At 35.6% G+C, this 25026-nt stretch overlaps 1 protein-coding gene across 1 annotated transcript in view; it reads left to right on the top strand.

The window, feature by feature from the left end:
* Sclt1 (sodium channel and clathrin linker 1) overlaps nucleotides 1-25026 on the top strand; it is a 174413-nt gene that overhangs the window by 27726 nt on the left and 121661 nt on the right. Inside the window, exons 3-6 of the mRNA XM_077803416.1 lie at nucleotides 2328-2386; nucleotides 2911-2983; nucleotides 6315-6370; nucleotides 22122-22257. Of these exons, the coding sequence (XP_077659542.1) occupies nucleotides 2328-2386; nucleotides 2911-2983; nucleotides 6315-6370; nucleotides 22122-22257 (324 nt within the window). The remainder of the gene's footprint in view (nucleotides 1-2327; nucleotides 2387-2910; nucleotides 2984-6314; nucleotides 6371-22121; nucleotides 22258-25026) is intronic.

Here is a 25026-nt window from a genome sequence, read left to right as displayed (position 1 = left end):
GAGAGAGAGAATTTTTAATATTTATTTTTTTTAGTTCTTGGCAGACACAACATCTTTGTTGGTATGTGGTGCTGAGGATCGAACCCGGGCCGCACGCATGCCAGCATTTGTATTCTTGATCATTTTATATTCACAAAAAATCTGTATACAAATGTTTATAATAGCTTTGTTCATATATCCCCAAACAGAGAACAACCAAAATACCCTTCTGGGGGGAAGGGTTAAATGAAGTGTAGTACATGCTTACAATATAATATTGTTCAGCAATAAAAATGAATTATTGACACAGGCAACAAATGTCTAGGATAGTGTACTGAGTGGTGGGGGGAAGCTAATCCCAGGAGATTAGATATTGTTTGATTCCATTTATCTGCACTGTAAAACTGACAAATATAAATGGAGTCCAGACCGGTGGTTGCCAATGTTCAGTGGCAGTGAGGGTGAGAGATAAGTGGGTATGGCTAAATTGGCTGCCTGAGGGACCCTTGGGTTATGGAACTATTCTGTATCTTGAGAGCATCAGTATCTTGGTGGTGACATTGTACTACAGGTAGTCCCTAATCTACCATGGTTTGCTTTTAGATATTTTTTTTACTATGGGATGGTGAAAAGCAATGCATATTCAATAGAAAAACTATACTTTGAATTTTCATCTTTTGGGGCGGGGTAGCAGTATGTGGTGTAACACTTTTTTGTCATGGTGGGTAGCAGCAGTGAGTCACAGCTCCCAGTCAGCCACATGATCAGAAGGGTGCACAACCTGTGCTTTTCTGTGTACTGTGTTGCTGAGCTATGATGTTTGGTAAGTTAAGTGTATATTTCAACTTATTATGTTTTCATCTTATGATGTATGTATCAGGACACAAACCTATCATAAGTTGAGGAATATATTACACTGTATATCACACTGTAGTTTTACAAGGTGTTAGTTACCATTGGAGAAAACTGATCAAAAGCTATATGACATTTTTTTTTCTGTTATTTCTTACAGTTGCTTGTGAATCTTTTATAATCATCTCAAAATTTAAAATCTAAACATTTTTTTAAACTTATAAGATGTAACTAAAGTCATGCTCAGAGGGAAGTTCATAGCCTCCCTTACAAGTATTTAAGGAGAAAAGATAGAAAAAGTAGAGCAAATTAGCACAACCCCCCCCCCCAAAAAGAAGAAAGAGGTAGAAATCAAGGGGGTGGGGAACCTAAGACTGGGAAAAACTACAAAGCTAAAAATGTTCATTGTTTTAAAAGGTTGATAGAATCATAAAATTTATGAATCTCTTTCAAGGTAGACCCAGGAAAAGAAAAGTACTAATGTTTGAAGAATCTACTGATGTGTTTTTAGGTTGATATTGTATCTGGGACTTGATATATTCTCTTATTAGTCCTAATAATTAGCAGTCTATATGGCATTTTCTAGGTAAATGGTAATTTGTCTGTAAATAATAATACTGTTATTCTGCTTTTCTTCCTTTAATTCTCCCCCACATCATGTTGTATTGACGAAAACTTTTAGTATGATTGTTTCAGTCAGCTTTTCACTGCTGCTACTTGAAGACCAACCAGAACAATTGTAGAGGAGGAAAAGTTTATTTAGGGGCTCATGGTTTCAGAGTTTTCAATCCATAAACAGCAGGCTCCATTCCTCAGGGCTCAAAGTGAGACTGAACATCATGGAGGAAGAGTGTGGCAGAGGGAACCAGCTCATGTGATCCAGAAGCAGAGAGAGAGGTTACAAATATATACCTGCCAGATACAAATATATACCCAAAGCCACGCTCCCATTTCCCACCTCCTCCAGCCACACCCACCACTTTAGTTACCACTCAGTTAATCCCTATCAGGGGATTAATTCACTGATCGGTTTAGGATTCTCACAACCCAGTCATTTCTCCTTTGAACCTTCTTGCCTTGTCCTATGCGTGTGCTTCTGGGGACACCTCACATCCAAACCATAACAATGATGTCGAATGTCAGCAGTGAGAGTGGGCAGGCTTGTATCCCTGCTGAATGTAATGTGGCGCCTCTGCTCTGTCATCGTGAAGAATGGTCATTAATGTCGGTTTCTAAAATCAAGAAAAATTACTTATATTTCTAACTTGTCAAGAGTGTTCTGTTCTGATTTATTTTGTTTTGGCATATATGACTGGTAAATTTACCAAATGAGTTTCAATATTAGTTAAATTGATTTTTTCCCCTTTTTCTCTCTTTTTGAATTACATCAATAGATTTTATAAATTTTAAATTTTTAAATTATATTTCATTTAAACTGTCAGTTTTGGCTAGAATGATGTGAGAAAATATTTAAAGATTTGTATTTTTTATTATAGAAAACTTTCGTCAAAGGAGATGGAGATGACGTATCAGTAAACTCAGTAGTTGACCAAAGGTAAAGTATTACCACAAAAATGTGATTTTCTTAATTATATCAGTTATCATTTAAAGGTTTCTTTTAGTATTAGGGAAGTTTTGTCATGGTCTGCTAAGTTCGTTTTAAGTGACTTGTATTGAACTGATAAGAAACGCAAGTGTTACAGAGTCTGTAAGAGTGATTGACTGCAGAGGGTGATTTGGCCCCTGTCCTCCAGGAGATGCTTGACAATGTCTGGTAACATTTTTATTTCTTACCACAAGCAAAGCCCAAGGACAGGGACATAGCAACCGGCATCTACTGCGTAACAATCAGGGACACTATTAAATAGTCTAAATGCTCAGGAGCAGCTCTCTATCCCACACATGACAAAGAACTTTCAGTCCAAAATATTGATTGTGCTAAGATTTAAAACCCTTAATTTAGGAAAAAAGGCCAGGTATTGATTCCTATTAAATGTTGATGTGTAATTTATTTCACTTGTTAGATACTTATTAAGCTAAATAGCATTTAAAATATAGCATATTCATTTTTTTCTTTAGCTTTTTGGCTCCTCTCATTACTGAGTATGATAAACAACTAGAAGAGCTAAATGGCCAGCTGAAATATTATCAGGTATGAAATCTTAATTATGAATCTTTTTGTAATATTTTATTTGGAAAATATTAAAGATTCACATTCTTTTAAAAAATTGTCAGAAATAAAATATTTTGCTATAGTCAATCAGTTCTTGGCTCTCTGTAAGCATGCATGTGTATTTAAAGTTTCTCTTCAGTTTTGTTTTTTAATTCAGTATTTCCTTGCTCTTCTTATCTGGCAGGAACATCTTAGATGCTTAGTAGAATCTTTTGGTCACATTATTGCTTGCTTATATGCTTTTCTCTCTCTCAAACTAACTCATCCTTTAAGACCCTTCTTATTTTCATTCTACCTGTCTTTCTTACTGTTTGCATAATGGACTTTCCCCTCAATTTGAAATAGTGTCTCAGTCAGATGCTTTTGTTTATATTTTTACATATTTTTATTAATCCACTTCTAATATAGACTTGAACTGCAACAGTTTTGTTTTGTTCTTTTTTTCCTGAAATCCTCTTAGCAATGAGCACTTATTTTAGGAATGAAGGGAAAAAGAAACAGAGAAAGCTGTCTCTTCAGACAGATTCTGGGTTCCAGGGCTTCTGAAACTAGAATCATGGAAAATTAGAGTAATAGTACAGAATTGTTCAGTATACAATCTGAGTTTCAATGCATTACATTTTTAGAATATAACTAATATTTATAATGTGTTTCTTTGAACTGAGAATGCCTTTTACATTTTCTCCCCAAAATTTTTGATACTGGGATAATAATACAATAGAAGCATTTCTTAATTAGAATTTACACGTCTGAAGCTAGGCCCACCAGCTGGCAATGACTTCTCTTTGTTAGAGCTTGAATATACTCATGATTGTATTTGGCTAAGATACCAATCCCTGGATCAGTTTTGTTGTGGAAAGGCAAGCAGGGTTGACTTAATTTAGTGCAGATGGAAGAAAGTATAATGAATTGACATAAAAACAACCCTTGAGACTGATTTTTCTCAGAATGGCACTTTAGACATGGCAGACACTAAGCACTTGCTGTCTTCATTACTTTTCTCTTTATGCATTGGTAGGATAAGATCCTGTGTTATGTTTTAAAGTATAGCCCATAGTAGGTCTTTAAATATCTGATGAATGATTAAATGACAAGGCTTATGGAAACATGATGGTTAGAGCTAGTTTAACATTCTCTTATTTTTCAATTAATGGATTGATATGTAGCTTTACTGAGAGAATACATGCTTACAATTCCTAAGCATAAAGTTAGGTTATTCTGTTGCATTTGGAAATATGTAGACTTCCATTTACAAAAGATTATTCCTCTAATATATAAAGGTAAAAAATGAACCTAAGTTTCAAAAACAGGCTTTTCTTTAAATTGCATTTTCTATTTTATCATAAGCCAATTCTTAATTCATTTTCTAGTCTTTATTATGTACTTTTTAGCCTGTGGTCATTTAAATTTAAGCTAACCACAATAATGCCTTTTCATCTTTCTAATTGACAATTAAAGAACAACAGAAAGCTTTTTTTTGCACAAATGATGTCTTGCTTTTATCTTTAGTGAATCTAAAGTTTTTGTGAATCTGCTCTCTATAAATTGCTGAAATGGCATATTATGTGCTCTAATAGTAATAGCATAGAATAACTTATTATCTTGAAATTAGTCTTTATACTTTTTATTATAAGTTTCATGCATCCCTTTAGTCAGCTTTTACTACAGTGTTTAGTTTCATTTTCATTTAGCATTCTCACCATCTAAGGGTGATTACTAAATTAATTACTAGAAAGTCCAGAATCTGTGATGATAAATAGTTGTTACTTCTTTTAGAGAGGAAAAAAAGATATTGACAGCTTCTTCTAGAATCACTGATCAAATCGATATTATTAATTAGTAGAACTAATTCTTATGACTTACTGACTTGATTCAAAAATAGTCTATCTTCAAAGCAGGAAAAGAATTGCTGTAATTCTCTATAGAAAGATTTTCTGCCAGAAAAAAAATGTCAATAGTTAGGGGAAATTAGATGATGTGAGAACTACTGTGTCAATTTCCTTCCCTTTCAAATAAATGTTTTGAAACATTTTACAGTAAAGAATTTTAATGTAACCATTATTATCCATCTATAAATGTAACTGATATATATGTATCCTTTGTAAGTTTTTGCAAATAAGGAATACTTTTCAAGATACACTTATATTTAAAAAATTTTTAAAGATCAATTTTTTAAAAAGAATTTTTAAATAAGGATAATTGCTATAGTAAAATCCAGATCTTTCGGCAGCACATTGAAGATCCACATCTTCCTTTTCCAGTTTTATTTCTTACTCCGTGTCTGGTCAGTGCTCAGTTATCTGGTAGTAAGTTAATTCATTTTGGTTTAAGTGTGATTCAGGCATAGCAAAAAAAATTCACCTTTCACGCCAGCTTTATAGTTAGAATTGAGTATTGCTGCTTTCTGAGAGCAAGCTACCTTGAGCTTCTCTGGTTGGAAGGGAGAGAGGAGGACTTGGAGAATTGTCTGTCCTATGTGTCTTTTGCCAGGGCTCACTCCAGGCCTGGCTCCTGTCCTTCACCAGGGTGCACAATCAAGGTCAATGGGCATGTCCAAATTGATGGCACTTTCAAGTGTAATTTTTACCTGGCCTCCTCCTTCCACTCACCCATTTATTCTTGTTGAGAGCCAACTAGTTATTCTTTGCCTTTATGCTTTTACTTATAGTTCTCCTTCCTTTTTGTTTTGAAATCCTAGGAGTCCCTTTATTCCCTCAGAGAAAGTTCATCAAAACTTCAACTTGTTCCCTGTGCAGGATGTGTTTTGTTCTTCAGAATGTGTTTTATTTTTAAACTCTCTTTCCTGCTAAGTATAAGTCAGTGACCATGCCTGATTTCCACATCAGCCTTGCATAGTGCAAAGGTTTAGATAGTTAATGAAGCTGCTGAGTCAGAGACCAACTGAATGGCTGCTGAAGAAAACCAAAATGCTCACACTTAAGGGGGCTTCACCTAAGCTGAATTAAGATATACCCAAGATATGGGAATCATCTGGTGTTTGTTGTAATGTGATACTGAGAGGTAACTTTCATCCTTTTCTCATGGCTACAAATGTTAGGAATTATATGTACAAATATTTTTCAATGTGTTACATAAAGTATTTTATCTTATTTATAGCCTATTCAAAATGAATGTTTTCTTATGTTCTGTGAATTATCAAACTATTCACATTTAAAGTTGATTATTACAAGTAATGAGTAAGTTTATCTTAGACTAATATTAAGTCAGATTGCTTCCATGTGAATAGACTAGTTGATGGAGATTTAATCATCTGGAAAATGTGTCCTTACACCATATCTTATTCTTTCAGCAACAGATGGGTGAGATGAAACTACAACTTGAAAATGTCATCAAGGAAAATGAAAGGTAGATCATTTAGCTTTTGGTTCTTTTTTTGCTGTTTTTGGCAACTTTCAGTTTTGTTATTTGATACATAAAATCTACTGGTTAAAGGACTATGCTCTGGCATCTGATTTTTGTTGTTGTTGTTGTTCTACTCCTGCTTCTTGTGACCTTAAGTAAATTATCAAACTTCTTTCTTCTTAGTTTTCTCATCAGTGAATTGGAAATATTAACGAAACCTTTTTCATAGGGTTGTCTGTAAGGGTAAAGCCTTTTTTCAAGGACTTGAAATAGGGCATACAATAAGTATCTTATAAATGTAATCAATTGAGTGTCATGTATTATATATTTTAGGAAACATACTGTTAAAGCAGAAATTTGTCAACCCCCATCCTGCTTAGAGACTAAAAATGTTGCCAGTACTGATATGTCTACCCATATTTTCATCCCTATTTCCATTCTTCTTCCCTTTGCCAGAAGTAAACACTATCATGAATTTTGTGTTTATCTCTGTTTAAAAATTTTATAGGTGTGTCTATCCACAAACAATATGTTGTTTAGTTTTTCATGTTTAAAAACTATATAAACATCATTTCATCTAGTAGGCTGGTACTTAGTTTTTGTCACTGAATATCATTCACAAGTACGAGAGTTTCCAGGGATAAAATTACTATGTCATAGATTATACAGCAGTTTAACCTTACAATATAATACCAACTGAATTTTCAAAGTTAAATTCTCACCAGTGATATTTCTAACTTTATATTGACCAATACATTTTACTAGCACTAGCTGTTATCAACGTTCTTAAATTTTGTTACTTTGTTCATTGTGGTTTTAATTTATGTTTTCTAAATACTAATATGGCTAATCATTTTTCATGTTTGTTTACCCATTTGGTTATCTTTTCTCATGAAATATTTATTCATCTTTCACATAATTTTCTATTTATCTTTTTCTTATTAAGATGTCTGTATTTCTCTTACTTGCCTCCTAGTGGTAAAATTTTAATCTTATCTGTAACTCCAGCTTCAGAGATATCTAAGAAATATAGTTTCAGGCTTTTGGCCACTCTTGTAAGAGGCAGAAATATGGAAATGAACAGAAACGAATAATAAGTGGCAATTATTCATACAACATAGTAGACCATAGATGTTTAAAATATCTATTTCCAGGTTACAGGATTTGTGGAACAGAACCTTCTATCTTTTTCTTTCAATCTTAATATAGTGGAAATTTGGGAATATAAGAAAATTCTAAAAAGCTTTCTGTTTTTAGAATCAGAAAACAGAAAGAATATAAAGTTAGTACTTAATAAATTAAAGTGACTTATTTTGCATTATTGTTTAATAAGTTTGTTGGTTTTTGTTTTCTGATATATAAAGTTTTAAAATTTAACTTCACTTTTCCTGATTATCATATCTTTAGTGCCAATGTTAGTCAGAAATGTTCAATTAATATTTGTTGTATTAACATAAAACATTTATATATATTCATATTTACATATATATTCCTGTTTAGATCTAGATGCTTCAAGAAAGAGGCTCATGTTACTTTAAAGCAGTTGGAATATATAACGAGGAAATATATGTACTGTAACTAGAACTGGGAGAACATCAGGATCATCACTGAGGATATGCTCCTCTTTCCAATTCACAGGGTCTCACCCTGCCTTCTGTGTAGCAGCTCCTTCCACTCTTCTAACCAAAAGGAGAATTCTGTCTCTTCTATAGTTCAAATTCAAGACACCCAATCCTGTTGGTTTAACCAACTACCAACACTTGTATTCATCAGAGCTCTTCATACCAGCCAGCTTATGGTAGACCTTGATTGATAGGGCTGCCCTTCACTTAATCATTGACTTCCCTGTACACAGTATAGCTCATGCAGTTTCCTAGAGTCACGGGCTATGGACGGGGTGACTTAAGTCTGGGCACGGCAGACACAGTAACTACAACATATCCTTGTAGATCAGGATGCAGTTGTGAAAAACCTTTCTCTGACTGGAGATATCAGATAAGGCTCAAACTGCTGGGTGAAATTCAAGATGACTCTTTCAGAATAAGTGGTATTTCATTAGCTGAAAATAAAATATGCGTACCATAAATTACAGGTCTATTAATATGGCTATATCTCCGCATATTTAGGGAAATTATTCATGATGAGACTTGGATGGGGAGTGGGGACCAGATTACAAAAGATTTTACATATTTTGCTAAGGAGTTTGAACTTTTCCTACAGATAGCAGCAGTACAGTGAGCCCTTGAAGGATTTTAAACACAGGAGAGGGTGAGGGTGCACTTTAGAAGGATTGTTTCCAGTTATACTTCAGAGCTGGAGAATACCCTTCCTTGGAGTGGCCTAAGAAGAGAATCAATAATTTGCCTTATCAGGCTATTCTGCATTAACCCCCAAAATAAAGCCTGCCCCATAGTTATGGTGTGGACATTGTCACTGAGCAGGCTTGGATTTAGAGAATGAAGAAAGTTTGTCCAGTGAAAGGAGAGGTCACACAAAGCAGTTGTCTAGAATGTTTTGTATTTATGTATATTTGTCTAACTCTCTCTTCTGTCTCATTTAATTGATTCTAAGATGTACTGCTGAGGGCCATTGTCAAGTAGGAATGACGCATTGAAATTTCCTTGCCAGTGTACCCCATGTTGTTTAGAGGAAGGACTCGTGGAAATGGACTTGCCTTGGACATTCGCTGTGACATTGCATGTATGCTTTAGTAAGGTGACCTTGCTCAAGGACCAGGGTGGATCCGGGTTTAGAGCTGATCAGGTTTTAGGGAGTATCCCGTCCTTGGGTTTAGGGCAGTTCCAGGTTTAAGGTTATTCCTGCTGGGAATAGGGCGTATCCTGCTGCCTCAGGCACGCCCGATCCTTGAGTTCCCCTTGAGTTCTCGTGGGATACAGAAAAGTATTTTGGGATTGAAAAGCCTGGGGGAGTACGTGTATTTTGCGGCAGAACTTGGATTTCCCCAGAACGTGTGTAGAGGCCAGTGTGAGTTCAAAGAATTGCTGTTTGAATCTACTAAGCGTGAGTGGCTCGTGATCTTGTGCCCAGCCAGACTGCGGCATTTGGTGGCCCGTACGGGGAACGTCTGAAACTTGGGGGTAAGTGAAATTGCTCGCCCCTGAGGAAGAGCGAAAAAATGGATGACCATTTCAAAAAACAATGTGTTCTTGTTTTGATTTATTTCGTTTTTGTTTCAAGCTGCCTATCCCTAGAAATTTCTCAGGCAAACTGGGAAAAATGGTTGGCTCAAGGTTTGAAGTTTGTCCGCTCTGAGGAAGAGAAATTTGATACGATTTTTTTTATTCCGTTTTTGTTTCATTCAGTTGCGGTTTTGTTTTGTGTTATCTTATTGGGTTGTGTTATCTTTATTGTAGATTAGAAATTAGTAAAAAACAAACCGAAAAGGTGTTAAGTAAATTGTTAAGAGGTTCAGACCATGGAGAAAGACATTTTAGATCAAGCAAAAGAGAAGGTCTCTTGAGCTAGTCAGACAGAGGAAGAAAATTTAAAGGAAAAGGGGTTATTAGGAAAAAGGCCACAACAAGAGGCTGTTACTAACTCTGTTTTATTACCAGAGGGCGTCATTCAACCAACAGCCCCACCGATGGAGACAGCTGAGTGGCCCTCAAACCCTGAAGTTGATAAGTGGGATCCTGAGACAGGACCTCAAAGATTAGCATGCCCTGTACTTGAACAGGTAGGAGGGCAGCGAATTCACCGTGCTTTAGATTTTAAAACAGTGAAGCACTTAAAGGAGGCTGTAAAAACCTATGGTCCCCAAGCTCCCTTCACGGTAAGCATGGTCGAGTCCATTACTAACTTGGACATGACGCCAGCAGATTGGGCTAGCATGTGTAAATCTGTGCTAAATGGAGGACAGTATTTGTTATGGAAGGTTGCCAATGAGGAATTTTGCACGGAGACAGGTAGGCGAAATGCAGCAGCCAGTTACCCTCAAAGAAATCTAGATATGTTCTTAGGAAAAGGACCTTATGAGGGTCAACGGCAATAAATTGAATACGATCCTGCTATATATGCACAAATTGCTGCAGACGCAGTTAGGGCATGGAAGACTTTACAAGGACATGGAGATTTACAAGGTCAGCTATCTAAGGTAATACAGAGACCTAATGAACCTTACACTGACTTTGTAGATAGGCTTATTCAAACAGCTGCCAAAATTTTGGGGGATACAGAACAAGCAATGCCATTAATAAAACAACTGGCTTATGACCAAGCAAATCGTTGCTTCAGAGGTTATTAGACCATGGAGACATGAAGATTTAAACACATATTAAATTATGTAGAGATATTAATGAACAAGGGCAAGTCTTGGCAGCTGCAGTACAACACGCTTTAGATGCCAGGCCACAAACATGCTATAATTGTGAACAAACAGGACATTTTATAAGGAGTTGTCCCATAGGAGGAGGGTTTAACAAAACTACAAATCAAAGGAATAGAATACTGGGTATTTGCCCACGATGCTGTAGAGGGAGACATTGGGCTAATGAATGCCATTCTCAAACCACCATAGAGGGTACTCCCTTATCAAAAAATGGACAAGGATCAGGTATTTACCCATGATATCGTGGAGAAAGGCATCAGGCTCCATTGCCAAAAAACGGACTGGGGGGCCCAATGCTCCGGGGCCCACGACCACAAATATATGGGGCAGTGGAGGAACCCAGCAACACCATCAGGGTGGTGCCCAGGACACATTGTCCATTAAATCCCTCATCAGACAAACCCAAGGGAGCGCAGGGTTGGACATCTGCGCCTCTGCCAGAGCAGTACTAACTCCAGAGATGGGAGTTCAAATCATTCCCACAGGAGTAAAAGGACCTCTTCCCCAAGGAACAGTAGGCTTATTATTGGGACGTAGTTCATCTGGATTAAAAGGACTTATGATAAGTCCTGGGGTAATCGATCCCGATTATGTAGGTGAAATAAAAATTATAGCTAGTTCTCTAAGAGGTATATCAGTAATTTCACCTGGAGATAGAATAGCACAGTTGTTAATAATACCCAGCCTACATAAAAATAAATTCTCTAGTCATAGTGTAGAAAGAGGTTCCAGGGGATTAGGCTCCACAGGTGTAGATTGGGCTATGCTGTCTTTAAATTTAGATTCTCTCCCAATGCTAAAACTAAATATTCAAGGTCATGAGTTTAATGGGCTGCTGGACACAGGTGCTGACCTTAGCATCATATCTCTTCAAAAATTGCCAAAACATTGGCCATTACAACAAGCCACTCAAACACTTCGAGGCCTAGGAGTGGCGACTAATCCCCATCGAAGTGCAATGATATTAGATTGGAAGGATCCTGAAGGATGTGAAGGAACTATACAGCCATATGTATTGGATCACCTTCCTATAAATTTATGGGGACGAGATGTCCTAGATCAACTAGGTTTGACGTTAACAAATAACATCAATCCTAATGCGCCCACTACTAGGGCTAGACAAGGTTGTAGGAAAGAAAAAAGATTAGGAGAACAAGAACAAGGTATAGCAGCACCAATTCAAATAGATCAAGGAACAGACAGACATGGGTTGGATTTTCAGGAAGGGCCACTGAGACAATCAAAATTACTTGGAAATCAGAAAGACCAGTGTGGGTTCCTCAGTGGCCCCTGAATAAAGAAAAGATACAAGTCGCCCATGATCTGGTCAAACAACAATTAGCAGAAGGACATATACAACCTTCCGTATCTCCCCATAATACTCCCATTTTTGTCATCAAAAAGAAATCTGGTAAATGGAGATTATTGCAAGATTTAAGAGCCATTAATAATGAGATGGTTATTATGGGACCTGCTCAATCAGGGATTCCTCAATTGTCTGCTTTACCAAAAACCTGGCATGTTTTAGCTATAGATATTAAAGATTGTTTTTTTTTTTTTGATTCCAGTTCATCCAGAGGATAGTCCACGTTTTGCATTTACTATCCCTGCATTAAATCATGAAGGTCCTGATGAGAGATATGAATGGAAAGTACTCCCTCAAGGGATGGCTAACAGTCCAACTATGTGTCAAATCTATGTTAATAAAGCAATCCAGCCACTTAGAAATCAAAATCCTGAACTACAAATATTTCACTATATGGATGATATATTGTTGTTAGCACATAAAGATAAAAACACATTGCTGGAATGTTATGCCACACTTACAAACTTATTAAAAAATTATAATCTAGAGATAGGAATAGATAAAGTACAATTAAATTTTCCAATTAATTATTTAGGAGTTCTATTATCCTCAACCATGGTCCGTCCACCTAAAATTCAAATACGAGTAGATCAACTCAAATCACTTAACGACTTTCAAAAGTTATTGGGAGACATAAATTGGATAAGGCTTTATCTAGGCATACCAACAGCAGAGTTGGGACCTTTATTTGATATTCTAAAAGGTCCATCAGATCCAAATTCACCCCGAATGTTAACTCCTAAAACTAGAAAGGCATTAAAAATTATTGAAACATATATGGAAAATATGCATCTGGATAGAATTGATATAAATTTGCCTTTATTATTTATTGTACTACCAAGAAAAATATTCCTACAGGAGTATTTTGGCAAGAAGATCCATTATTGTGGATACATTTATCTTATTCTCCTAACACTATTCTTACTAGGTATCCTGAGGCTGTAGGACAATTAATACTCAAAGGAATAAGAGCAGCAAAGGGAGTGTTTGGAATTTCTCCGAATAAAATTATTACTCCATATACTATGGATCAAATTGATGAGTTAGCTAATGAGTTAAATACTTGGGCAATAATCATGTGTAAATCTAATGTTTCATTTGATAATCATTTACCATCTAATCCTTTGTTGTCTTTTTGGTCTAAGCATCCTGTAGTTTTTCCTAAAATTACAAGAAAAACACCTATCATGAATGCTCCAAATATATTCACTGATGGGTGTAATAATGGTACAGCAGCAGTAGTTACCCCTGATCAAACTTTTACATTTTTAGTACCCAAACAATCAGCTCAAAAGGTAGAGCTTAATGCAGTTTTACAAGCTTTTGTGATGTTCAAAGATTCTGTATTTTATTTATTTTCTGATAGTCAATATATAGTTAATGCTATTATATCCCTTGAAGATGCTGGTAGGATTTCCCCTTCTTCTACTGTTTTCTCTTTGTTTTCCACTATACAAAGTCTAATCTGGGATAGAAAAGATCCATTCTTTATAGGACATATCAGGGCACATACAGGATTGCCTAGATCCCTTAGTTTGGGCAATGATTTAGCAGATAAAACTACACATGATATACATATTTTCTCTACACTAGAAGAGGCTACAAATTTTCATAAAAGGTTTCATGTTAATGCTAATACTTTACAAAAGCGTTTTAAAATAACTAAGGAACAAGCCAGACATATAATAAAACAATGTCAAAATTGTGTGACCTTTTTACCACAAGTTAATCTTGGAGTCAATCCTAGAGGACTGATACCTAACCATATTTGGCAGATGGATGTCACACACTTGCCAGAATTTGGAAAATTAAAATATTTGCATGTTACAGTTGATACTTCTTCCGGATTTTTGATGGGCTCCCTTCATGCCAGAGAAAAAACTAAAGATGTTATAGCTCATGGCTTACAAAATTTTGCCACTGTGGGCGTTCCTAAACAGTTAAAAACAGATAATGGTCCTGGTTATACTTCTACCTCTTTTAAACAATTTTGCTCATCATTTGGTATTACTCATATAACAGGAATCCCATACAATCCACAGGGACAAGGCATAGTTGAAAGAGCTCATCAAACTATTAAAACATACTTATTAAAGCAAGAAGAGGGAATTGGAAAAGGGTATATATATCCCCCAAAGATACACTTAAAATAACCCTTTTTACTCTAAACTTTCTAAATTTGGATTCATCAGGACTTAGTGCTGCGGAAAGATATATGTATCCAAAAAACGTACATAAGCCTAAGGTACTTTGGAAAGATATTCTAACAGGACAATGGAAAGGTCCTGACCCAGTGATTGTCTGGAGTCGGGGTTCCGTTTGCATTTTTCCACAGGGAGAACAGCAGCCGGTTTGGATTCCAGAGAGATTAACTAAAGCAATTTCTACAGAAAAAGAAGATGATTTGACTCAAATCCATAACAGCTGATATCCAGAGATCCAGCTTGGCTAGTCTTACATCTGCGACAGTGATTAACCAGGGTGCTTTTTTCAATATCTATTTTATTATTGCATTTTTTTTCCACATTGTAAAGTTCTATTTTATTTTTGAGCTCATACAAACCTAGGTTAATGTTTTTCTGATCAGTTTTATTTTTTTGACTGTGGAGTTTTTAAACATTGCAATGGAGATTTCACCTAGGTAAAGCTACAAGGCCTTTATTGTCTTATGTGTTGTATATTATGTGTGCACACTTCTGTTTTGTGTTGTATGTCTGTATGTGTGTGTGTCCATATTTCTTATATGAGGAGCGCTCATGAAAAAATGGATCTGAATTTTTTTTTTATTCACATGATTTAAATGGTTTAATTTAAATTAGGTAAACAGCTGTTAAGGATTGATTTTAAAGGTGGTTAACAGATCTGTTTGTTTACTAATTTAAATTAGGTAAACAGCTGTTAAGGATTGTTTTTAAAGGAGGTTAACAGATCTGTTTACTTTCACCTTTCCTTTTCATTATATTTAATAATTCTGTTCAGGATAATGTCTCTTTAGCATTTTTGCCAGAATTCCCATCTCCATCCCAGTGCCGGTGAAGACTAAGATAAAACCAAACTACAGCTTCTATGATAGCTATCACAGTAAACTGTATAAACTGATGCATCAATGAATATAACTCAACAAGTAATGCTCAATCAAGGACTCGATTTACTTTGGGAGGAAATGGACATATTGATAGACTCCTCTACTTTGAACTGCTTGCAGAACTTGCCTGGACTATATATCACTTGTATGCATTGTGAACTATCGTCTGGTGCAGCGAATTGTGGTAGTGCTGGCATATCTTTGCTGATGGTGTCACCAGTGATGCAGTTTCCTTGCCAGCGCACCCCATGTTATTTGTGGTAGTGCTGGCATATCTTTGCTGATGGTGTCACCAGTGATGCAGTTTCCTTGCCAGCGCACCCCATGTTATTTGTGGTAGTGCTGGCATATCTTTGCTGATGGTGTCACCAGTGATGCAATTTTTCCAAAGGAGCCGTCAATTGGTTTGGTGTCGTGGCATTTCTGTATCCTCCTCCCTTCTACTAGTGATGGTCTAAAATTTGGGGGCCAAGAGAGGTGAGGCAAAGAACCTCACCCCACACTGGCACCAAGGCTAAATTTGGGGGCCAACAGAGGTGAGGCAAGAACCTCACCCCCCCCACTGGTGCATAGGCCTATCCACAAGTATGGCTGAATGCTGGACCGGTAGTCAGTGACGGGTATGATCCAATTGCAGTGGTATCAACCTAAGACAGGAGGCTGACGCCTAGAGGTCAGTTCATCCGATGACGGGTAAGGACCATATGTTGAATTGGACTACCTAACAGGCACGGTCCTTAAGCTACATTGCTTGTTGTTTAATTAATCAGAAGGGGGGAGATGCTGAGGGCCATTGCCAAGTAGGAATGACGCATCGAAATTTCCTTGCCAGTGTACCCCATGTTGCTTAGAGGAAGGACTCGTGGAAATGGACTTGCCTTGGACATTCGCTGTGACATTGCATCTATGCTTTAGTAAGGTGACCTTGCTCAAGGACCAGGGTGGATCGGGTTTAGAGCTGATCAGGTTTTAGGGAGTATCCCGTCCTTGGGTTTAGGGCAGTTCCAGGTTTAAGGTTATTCCTGCTGGGAATAGGGCGTATCCTGCTGCCTCAGGCACGCCCGATCCTTGAGTTCCCCTTGAGTTCTCGTGGGATACAGAAAAGTATTTTGGGATTGAAAAGCCTGGGGGAGTACGTGTATTTTGCGGCAGAACTTGGATTTCCCCAGAACGTGTATAGAGGCCGGTGTGAGTTCGGGAATAAAGAATTGCTGTTTGAATCTACTAAGTGTGAGTGGCTCGTGATCTTGTGCCCAGCCAGACTGCAGCAATGTACTTTCTCCCCTTTGTCCATTTTAACACCTCCAAAGTGAGATGTATCCAGAGTCCATGGCATGTCAAAGGTTGTAGGCAGCAGTTTTTCTTTTTCTTAGTATATAAAAGAACAGTACATCTTAATATCAAGAACAAATCCAGTTCAGAGACATATAGGCTGGAATTGTGTTTGATTCTTCTTTGTCTTTATTACTCACATTATAGCTGGCATCAGATATAGTAGACACCCTCTTATCTTCTGACAGACTAGTTGGTTTTTTGTTTGAGAGTCAAAAAAATGGTGGATAATAAAAAATAGATAATTTAAAAATTTTGACTTTGAGTTAATATAAAGGAACGTACATTCCTTAATTTTTTGATATGCCAGGGTCTTAACTTTAAGTCTATTAATTGTAGTTTTTTGTTGTCTGTCATGTGTAAACCATATAAGTGTATTTCATTTATAATTTCCTTTTCAATTTCTTTGAAGAAGAATGAGAATTTAGAGATCCTCTTTATTTTCTTTTAATCCTATGTGACTGTAATTTTTCTGACTTCTTATAATTAATTATCTTCACTACTTCCATTTTAACAGCAATTGTTCAATTTATATTTATTGAGATTTTTACATTTGGCTTAGGTTTCACAGAAAAAACAACTTCTATACTTTTATTAGTTTGTGTCATACTTAATTCAGTTATGCAGTTATAATAACAAATTTTGGCAGATATTTTAGCTTGACTTAAGATCTGCTACAATCTCCTTTTAATATGTTTTCCTATACTTCAGAGGCTGGAAAACTGTTAACTAGTCCAGGATATGAATTGGGTGCTGCTAATGTAAGCACTTGAAGAGACCTACATTGAGACTCAAGTAGGAAGAGAGGCTGAGCCTCTGGCATGTATTTGATTGTGAGGATCTAACAAGTGTAGTATGGCTCTTGAGCCCACTGCTTTAGCAGTCACATCTCTCATAGCTGTGACAGGGTGCTCCTGTGAATGACAGCTCTGCCAGCAACTTCCTGATCTCAGGATCTCAGGCAAACAGGTGTGATCCTGTAACCACCAATTGGTATAACTGTTTCCCGATAGTCCAGCTTTCTCACAGTGGCCAATGTAGCAGTTCCCTCAACAAACTAGTTCTGCAGTTAGCTAAACCAGTAAGATTGACCTTTTCCCCCAGAATTTGTAGTGTACTATAGAAACCAACTAACTAATGGTAGCAGCCAAAAAGGCAACTATGCATGTTACTTTTGGATGTGTGGTACTATTAGAGTTATTAATAACAAGGATAACACTATTTGCCTCCTGGAATCTTTACATGATTTCCCTTCTTACTATCAAGCCAAGTAAGTATGATAGAATTTTGTCCTTTCTATTTTCCTATGGCTCTTCCATTTTGATTTGCTCGTGTATTTGAATGAATATAAATAGAACCATAACTGTCTTATTAACCTGTATATAATCTGTTCAGATATTTGTTGAACTAAAATCATGGACTTTTATGGATTTTTTTTACCATACTGCATTGCCATTTTTTCATTGCTGCTGCCAAAATACCTGACAAGAACAACATAGAGGAGCAAAAGTCTATTTTGGCTCAGTGTCAGAGGTTAGCCCATGGTCAGCTGAGTGCATGGTTCTGGGGCCAAGGTGAGGCAGAACAGCATGGCAGAAACGCATGGTAGAGGAGCACTGCTCCATTCCTGGTGGCCAAAAAGCAAAGAGGGAGGGGAAGGTGCCCCAGGGAAGAAGAGCCCCTCCAGGCCACACCCTCTGTGACCCATCCCATCCAGCCATGCCCCGCTGGTCTACAGTTACAATCCATTTAGACCATTCTAACTAGGTTACAGCTCTCATATTCTAATCATTTCACCTCTGAATATCCCTCTATTAACATAGGAGCTTTAGGAGTACATCTCATATTCAAACTATAACACATACATAAAAATAAATAATACCTTAAAATAGATTAACTCCCTGAACCTTTATGGTACTTTAGTGGTTTTTCTCAATTATATTGCTAATATCTTTGTAGAATCAGATAAAATTTATCTAATCAGTATTTACAAATATGTATTTGTATGTTTCAAAGAAAACAAGGCCAAAAATAAGCAAGGACATAGAGAATATAAGGAGCTCGTTCCAAGTATATGTGCATGTGTATATATTTTGCAAAAACTCATGTATTAGCCAACAACAATATACTTTATTTTTCAAAGGTGCTTGAAACATTTACAAACATAGTTATAAATTGCAAGCCCTGCCCACCACATGCACGCATACAAATTAAAAATTAATAAATAAATCACGCCTATAATAAAATAGCAAAAGATGGACACAAAGAATTTCTCTTTACTACATTTTCAAATAACTTCGGATAAAAAGAATCAAATACTAAAATTAAAAACTACTGAAACTGGACAGACTAGGCATGTTAGTGCACATCTATAATGCCAGCTACTTGGGAGGCAGAGTTGGGAAGATCCCTTAAGCCCAAGGGTTCTGACCAACTGGGTGACATAGCCAGATCTTGCCTCCAAAAAAGAACAGAATATCAAACTAATGAGATATAGCCAAAATAGTTCTCATAACAATTTGTCATTTTTAATAAATTGAAAATAGATAGTATTGTTTCCATTAAAGGCAGAATAGGTAATTAGTCTTCTTACGAGAAAAACTATAAATCTGGAAAAAAAATAATAAAAATCAAATCTGTTTAAAGGAATGAGAATTAGTGAGGTATTATAGAAGTAAGAACAGGAAAAGAAAGAAATGCAGAAATGTAAGCCTGCATTTGGGACTTTTTTCCCCTGGTGGTATACTGTCCCTAAAGAGGTGGAAAGAGGTTTAAAAACTAAGATGAACTTGAGACAAATTTACATGGCTAGAAAGGTGTGGGGAGCCATTCTCACACGTGATCGGGTGCCTCCCGTTGAGGGTCTGAGGCACTTTGGCATAAGTCGAAGTTTTTCCTGGCCCTCTCCTGATGAGAGAGCCCATCCGTGTGGGGGTGTGCCTGACCACTGACCCCGGGGACCCAATCGCTGACCCTGACCTTGGAGTGCAGCCCCCCCTCAACCTTCATTGGATGGAATTCTCCCCTGAATCTCTGGTTCCCTAATAAAAGGCTACACCCCGGCGTGCTCGCTCTCTCTCTCCTGCTAGCCCTGAGTAATCCTTGCTGCCCTGCTGAGCGGCTAGAGGAGCGAACCAGAGAGGGGAGCCGTCTCGGACCTAGCAATAGAATTAAGGTAATTGAGTCTTGTGTTTTTATTTCGATCTCGTCTAACTAACTTTATGCCTAGAACCTCATTAATGAAACCACTGCGCAGGCCGCGTGGTAGAGAAAGGTGAATATTGACTTTCACTGTCTATGGAATTGTAATAAGTGTCTCACAGCCTCTGGGTGTTGGATTGGGATAGCCTAGGAATAGGAGTGACTCCAAATGGACTGATGTAAAAACGTGGCTCTGTAGTGTCTTGACTCTTTGATATTGGCATAAAATGATCAGGATTCTAGAAGAAGAAAGAAGATCATTTTAAAGGAAGATGACATCATTGTTAGGCCACAAAATATCACTGAACTTTTTTATATGTAATATTATAGCTTATATGTGGCATAAAAAGAACAAGTGACTGGAAGATTAGAGTTAGCATGGTAAAACAAGGTTCTAAATCATAAATAATGGGAAATAGAAACAGATCCACAGGCTGGTCTCCAAAATATGCTTAATAGTTTCAATGAAATGAGATACAAAATTGAGAACTTTGATATGAGAACTAAAACCTTTTTTAAAAAAAGGACCAAATACAAATTCTAAACTGAAAAAACATACATTACTAGAGATGAGATGTAATTGAAGAGAGAATTAGTGGAATGCTACAAGATCAGAGAGACAAGTGGAGAGAATATGAGAGTAAGGTAAGAGATGCAGGGAAAATAGTGAAAAGAGCTAAAATTCATGAGTATTTAACCCTTAAACAACATGGGTTCAAACTCTGTGGGTCCACTTAGAGACTTTTTTAAAAAAATGGAGTAGATTTCCAACAATTTGAAAAAGTTGGCAGATTAACAAACTATGTAGCCTAGAAATGTTTTTTAAAAGTATGTCATGGATGCATAAACTATATGTAGATAAGAGTATATTTTACCATTTACTATCAGAAAATCTACTCAAATAAACGGTAAAATTTTATTAAAACTTACAAAGACCATACATGGCACCATTTATAGTTGAGAGAAGTAAAAACACATGTAATGATACATAATTAGATCTTTGTTTTATTATTTTGTCCATTTCATTGCTATTGATTTAAAATCATTGGGAGAATTGATAGATTATGATGTAGTAAATTTTTGATGAAGAAATATATGTCATTAAAATGTTTGTAGAAAAGCTTTCATAATAGAATGTAAATATTTTAATAATAGTTTCAAAGCAGACTATATCAGCGGCATGACAAAAATCTATTTGTTTATTTTTAACAGTAAAAATTTTGCTAGAAAATACATTCTGCTAGAAAATACAGCATTATTGTTTTTCCTCTGGAATTGAGCATGTCTTTCCTGAAATCTTACCATATTTCTCTTCATTTTTCTCTATTAAACATAACTTTATATCTATATGACAAATCTTTTAAAAATACTGTTAGATATCTTAAAATAAAAACATTCCTGTTATTGATTCTTCTAAGTACTTTTTAATTATAAAATAATTAGCAAGTCTTGTCCTTCCTTAGAGAGTAATTTTCATTATTTTTAAAGTAATTATTTCCTTCATTTTATTATATTTGAGAACTTTGTTTTTTCTAGTTTCAGAGGAGATTTGTAGTATGAGATACTTAAAGTTTTAAGTGGATGGGATGTGACTTGCATTTTCACCTTGAGATATATTTACTATAAATAATATTTTATGGTAGCAATTATATTAAATATGTATTTTCAAAATTTTTTAATATTATAAAATTTGATTCCTTTTAGTTTTATATGATTAAAAATTATATAAAACTATATATATAAAAGTCTCTCAAGTTGTACTTTTACATAAAATTAAAGTCTCAAGTTGTACTTTCGTATCCTTTTTTTTTTTTTTTGGTAATTGTTTTAAAGCTTGAAATATCTGTAATTTAATATTAAGATTAAAGGCTGCCTTCATTTTTTTTATGTGATCCTGAGAATCGAACCCTGGTCCTGCCCGTGCAAGGCGGGCATTCTACCGCTGAGCCACAATCCCAGCCCCACTGCTCTGCTTTTTAACTGAACTAGTTAATTCAAATGAGTTTTGCAAAATACATTGAAGAAAGTAACAAATAATTCTGCAAGATATAAGGTGCCATATATCTGACTACATGATACTAACACTTGAAATTACTTTCTAAAATGGCTTGTTTTTATCATTTACTAAGGTGTAACATCTGAATTTTGCCTTTTTTTTCTTGAAAAAATAAAATCAAGGACAAATTGAGCTCTGCTTCAGTTAATTATTACAATTTAATGCATTTGAAATTGTTCATCTTTTTATTCACAAAACACAGCATTTAATGGTGATTAAGCACTTTAAATTTTTTATTTGAAGTCTACTTAAAAATTGTACAAAGAATTATTTTGGAGCCACGTGTTTATTTAATTGATCCCCAAACAGTAATTACTGCATTAAAATAAGTTGAAATTATTGCTACGCTAATTGTTTTTCCCAAAGGTTGCACAGTGAATTAAAAGAAGCTGTTGAAAAGCAATTGGAGGCCCTTCCCTTTGGCTCAGAGATAGAAAGTGACATATATACAGATGAAGAAACAGTCAAGAACCTTCAAGAACAACTGCAACTAGCCAATCAAGTAAGTGATGGTATCTTTTAAAGCTTTAGACTGATTTTACAGAGATTTTTAAAAGTTTGTGCTTTATATTATTTATGAATGATAGAAAGTAACAAAATTATTGGCACTTAATGATTTTCTTTAATTTGTCAGAATTGCTTTAAAAAAAAAACTTGTATAAATACCATTTGGTATTTGCCCAGTATACTTTTTTAAAATATATATATATTTTTTAGTTGCCAATGGATTTTTTTAGTTTATTTGTTTATTTATATGTGGTGCTGAGAATCGAACCCAGGGCCTCACACATGCCAGACAAGCGCTCTACCACTGAGCCACAACCCCAATCCCCCCCAGTATCCTTTTTAACTGAATCATAAAGCTTTTGATATGATTAATTTTTTTGTCCTATAAGAATATTTTAATGTGAAAGGAAATTTTTAAAAGAAAACCACATTAGCTGGGTATAGTATTACATACCTGCAATCTCAATGAATTGGGAGACTGAAGCAGGAGGATTAAAAGTTCAAGGCCAGCCTCTACAATTTAGCAAAACCATGTCTCAAAATTAAAAAAAAAAAAAAAAAGAAGGTAGAGAGTGTAGATCAGGGTGTAGATCAGTGGCAGAGTGTCCTTGGATTTAGTGCTTAGTACCACACACACACACACAAAAAAAAAAATAAAATAAAATAAAATAAATAAAAAAGAGAAAATAATTTTATCCCACCTCCATAAGTTTACATTTTTCATTTTTCTGTGTTTTCTTCTGTTATTCTTTTATTCAATTTTCAAAGATTATACTATTACATTTTTCTAAAGTCATAGTTTTCCTAAAATTATACTTTTTCTCTTTTTTTCTTCCCTCATAGTGATTAAAATCTATGGGAAGCTGTAGCTGTGTTCTACATATCCTGTTTTTCAACAGTATAAACTTTTGTCAGTTTATACATAGGAGAATTTATTTTACAACTTCATATTCTAAGTGTCTCATATCTTTCAATTGCTATTCTGCTATTTTCTAGCTGTGTAAATTATAGAAAAACTTCTTTGGACCTCAGTTTCCTCACTTACAAATGGGGTTAGAATCATAGATCACAATTTGACTTTATAATTATCAGTGAAAAGTCACATTCTTTGGGAGTTTGGTTTTGAAATTCTTTGCTTATGAAAGTGATATTTTAGTTAAGTCAGAAAGGCTATATTTGTCTTGAAAAGAAACATGTATTTAAGATTGAATTTTTTTAAAAAAAAGGTAAATTGGGGGAGTTTAAAAATCAATTAGGAAAAAAATGATGAGGAAAGCATAGTCTTTGTTCCAGACTAGGAGGGATTTACAGTCGTTTTTACGAAGTAAGTGGAAATTAGCTTATACTTAAATGACTTCTTACCAAATATTAAATCTATCCTTCAAAAGCTGTGGCACAATGTGCACTTCTTACTACTTCAGAAGTATTAAGAAACCCATTAAACAGAATTGTCAAAATGTCACTTATGCTTATTACTTATAGAGGACCTATTTTTGCATTTATTTATGAAAGTCTTATAAAACACAAACAATTGCATTTTTATCCATTACTAATTGAAAGAACTTGTGTCATGTATCAAAATTCCATGAACCCAAACTAATCAGATAAAAATTAAATATAATTTAAAGTCAAATATTGGGAGAAAAAAAGAATTCTTAGTAACATTATGCTTCATCAAAGTACAACCAGCCCTTTGTATCTTTGTATTATATATCAGTGAAGCAACTATGGATCAAAAATAGCTGGAAAAGCTGGGTGCAGTGGTGCACACCTTTAATCCCAGCAGCTTGGGGGAGGCTGAGACAGGAGGATCCTGAGAGTTCTAAGCCAGCCTCAGCACTGCTGAGGCGTTAAGCAACTGAGTGAGACCCTGTCTCTAAATAAAATACAAAATAGGGCTGGGGATGTGACTCAGTGGTCGAGTGCTGCCAAGTTCAATCCTTGATACTCCTCCCCCTGCCCCCCCCCAAAAATAGCTTGGAAAATTTTTTTTCTGTACTGAACATATACAGACTTTTGTGTTATTTATTGCCTAAACAATATGTCATCAAAGTATGTAGCATTTATATTGTATTAGGTGAACTGCAGATAATTTAAAGTATACAAGGTGATACACTTAAGTTATATACAATTATATATACACTTAGGTTATATACAAAAGATAATTTAAAGTATACAAGGTGATACACTTAGATTATATACAATTACTAAGACATTTTACATAAGGGACTGTAATACACAGGTTTTGGTATCTGGGGAGGCAGCAGTGGGGGGAGGCCCTGCAGCAGGCACCCTGTGGATACCAAGGGAGGACTGTAACAAGCACGCCATGGTGGACTGCCAGTCTAAACATCTTCATTCATTCCATGCATATTTATAGCTCCCTGTCCCATGGCAGACAGACCTGCTGACCCATGTTCTGGCAGTGCAGTAGGGAGTGCTGGTTCCTGTTCTGGGTGCACACAGACTTAGAAGCTAAGTATGGCAAGATGGTGGGTGTTGATTCTAGTCACATTGGTTCCATTTTACTTTCAGACACTGTGAGTGTCTCACCTTCCTCATTTATATATGGAGATTATAATAATTTTTATCTTATGGGGTTCTTATGGCAATTAGGTTTTTAAAAATCCCCATAAAGCACTTTATAATGCTGAGCATATAAGTAGTTAATTGATTTACTGTATTTTTATTATTACTGAGCAGCAAGATAGACAAGTAAGAATTAAAATTATGTGCAAAAGATATAGTGTAGAGCAAATATATT

This window comes from Urocitellus parryii, chromosome 10, assembly GCF_045843805.1.
Source record: "Urocitellus parryii isolate mUroPar1 chromosome 10, mUroPar1.hap1, whole genome shotgun sequence".
Taxonomy (NCBI): domain Eukaryota; kingdom Metazoa; phylum Chordata; class Mammalia; order Rodentia; family Sciuridae; genus Urocitellus; species Urocitellus parryii.
The sequence above is the reverse complement of the archived record's forward strand: the minus strand, read 5'-3'. Positions and strand labels throughout refer to the sequence as shown.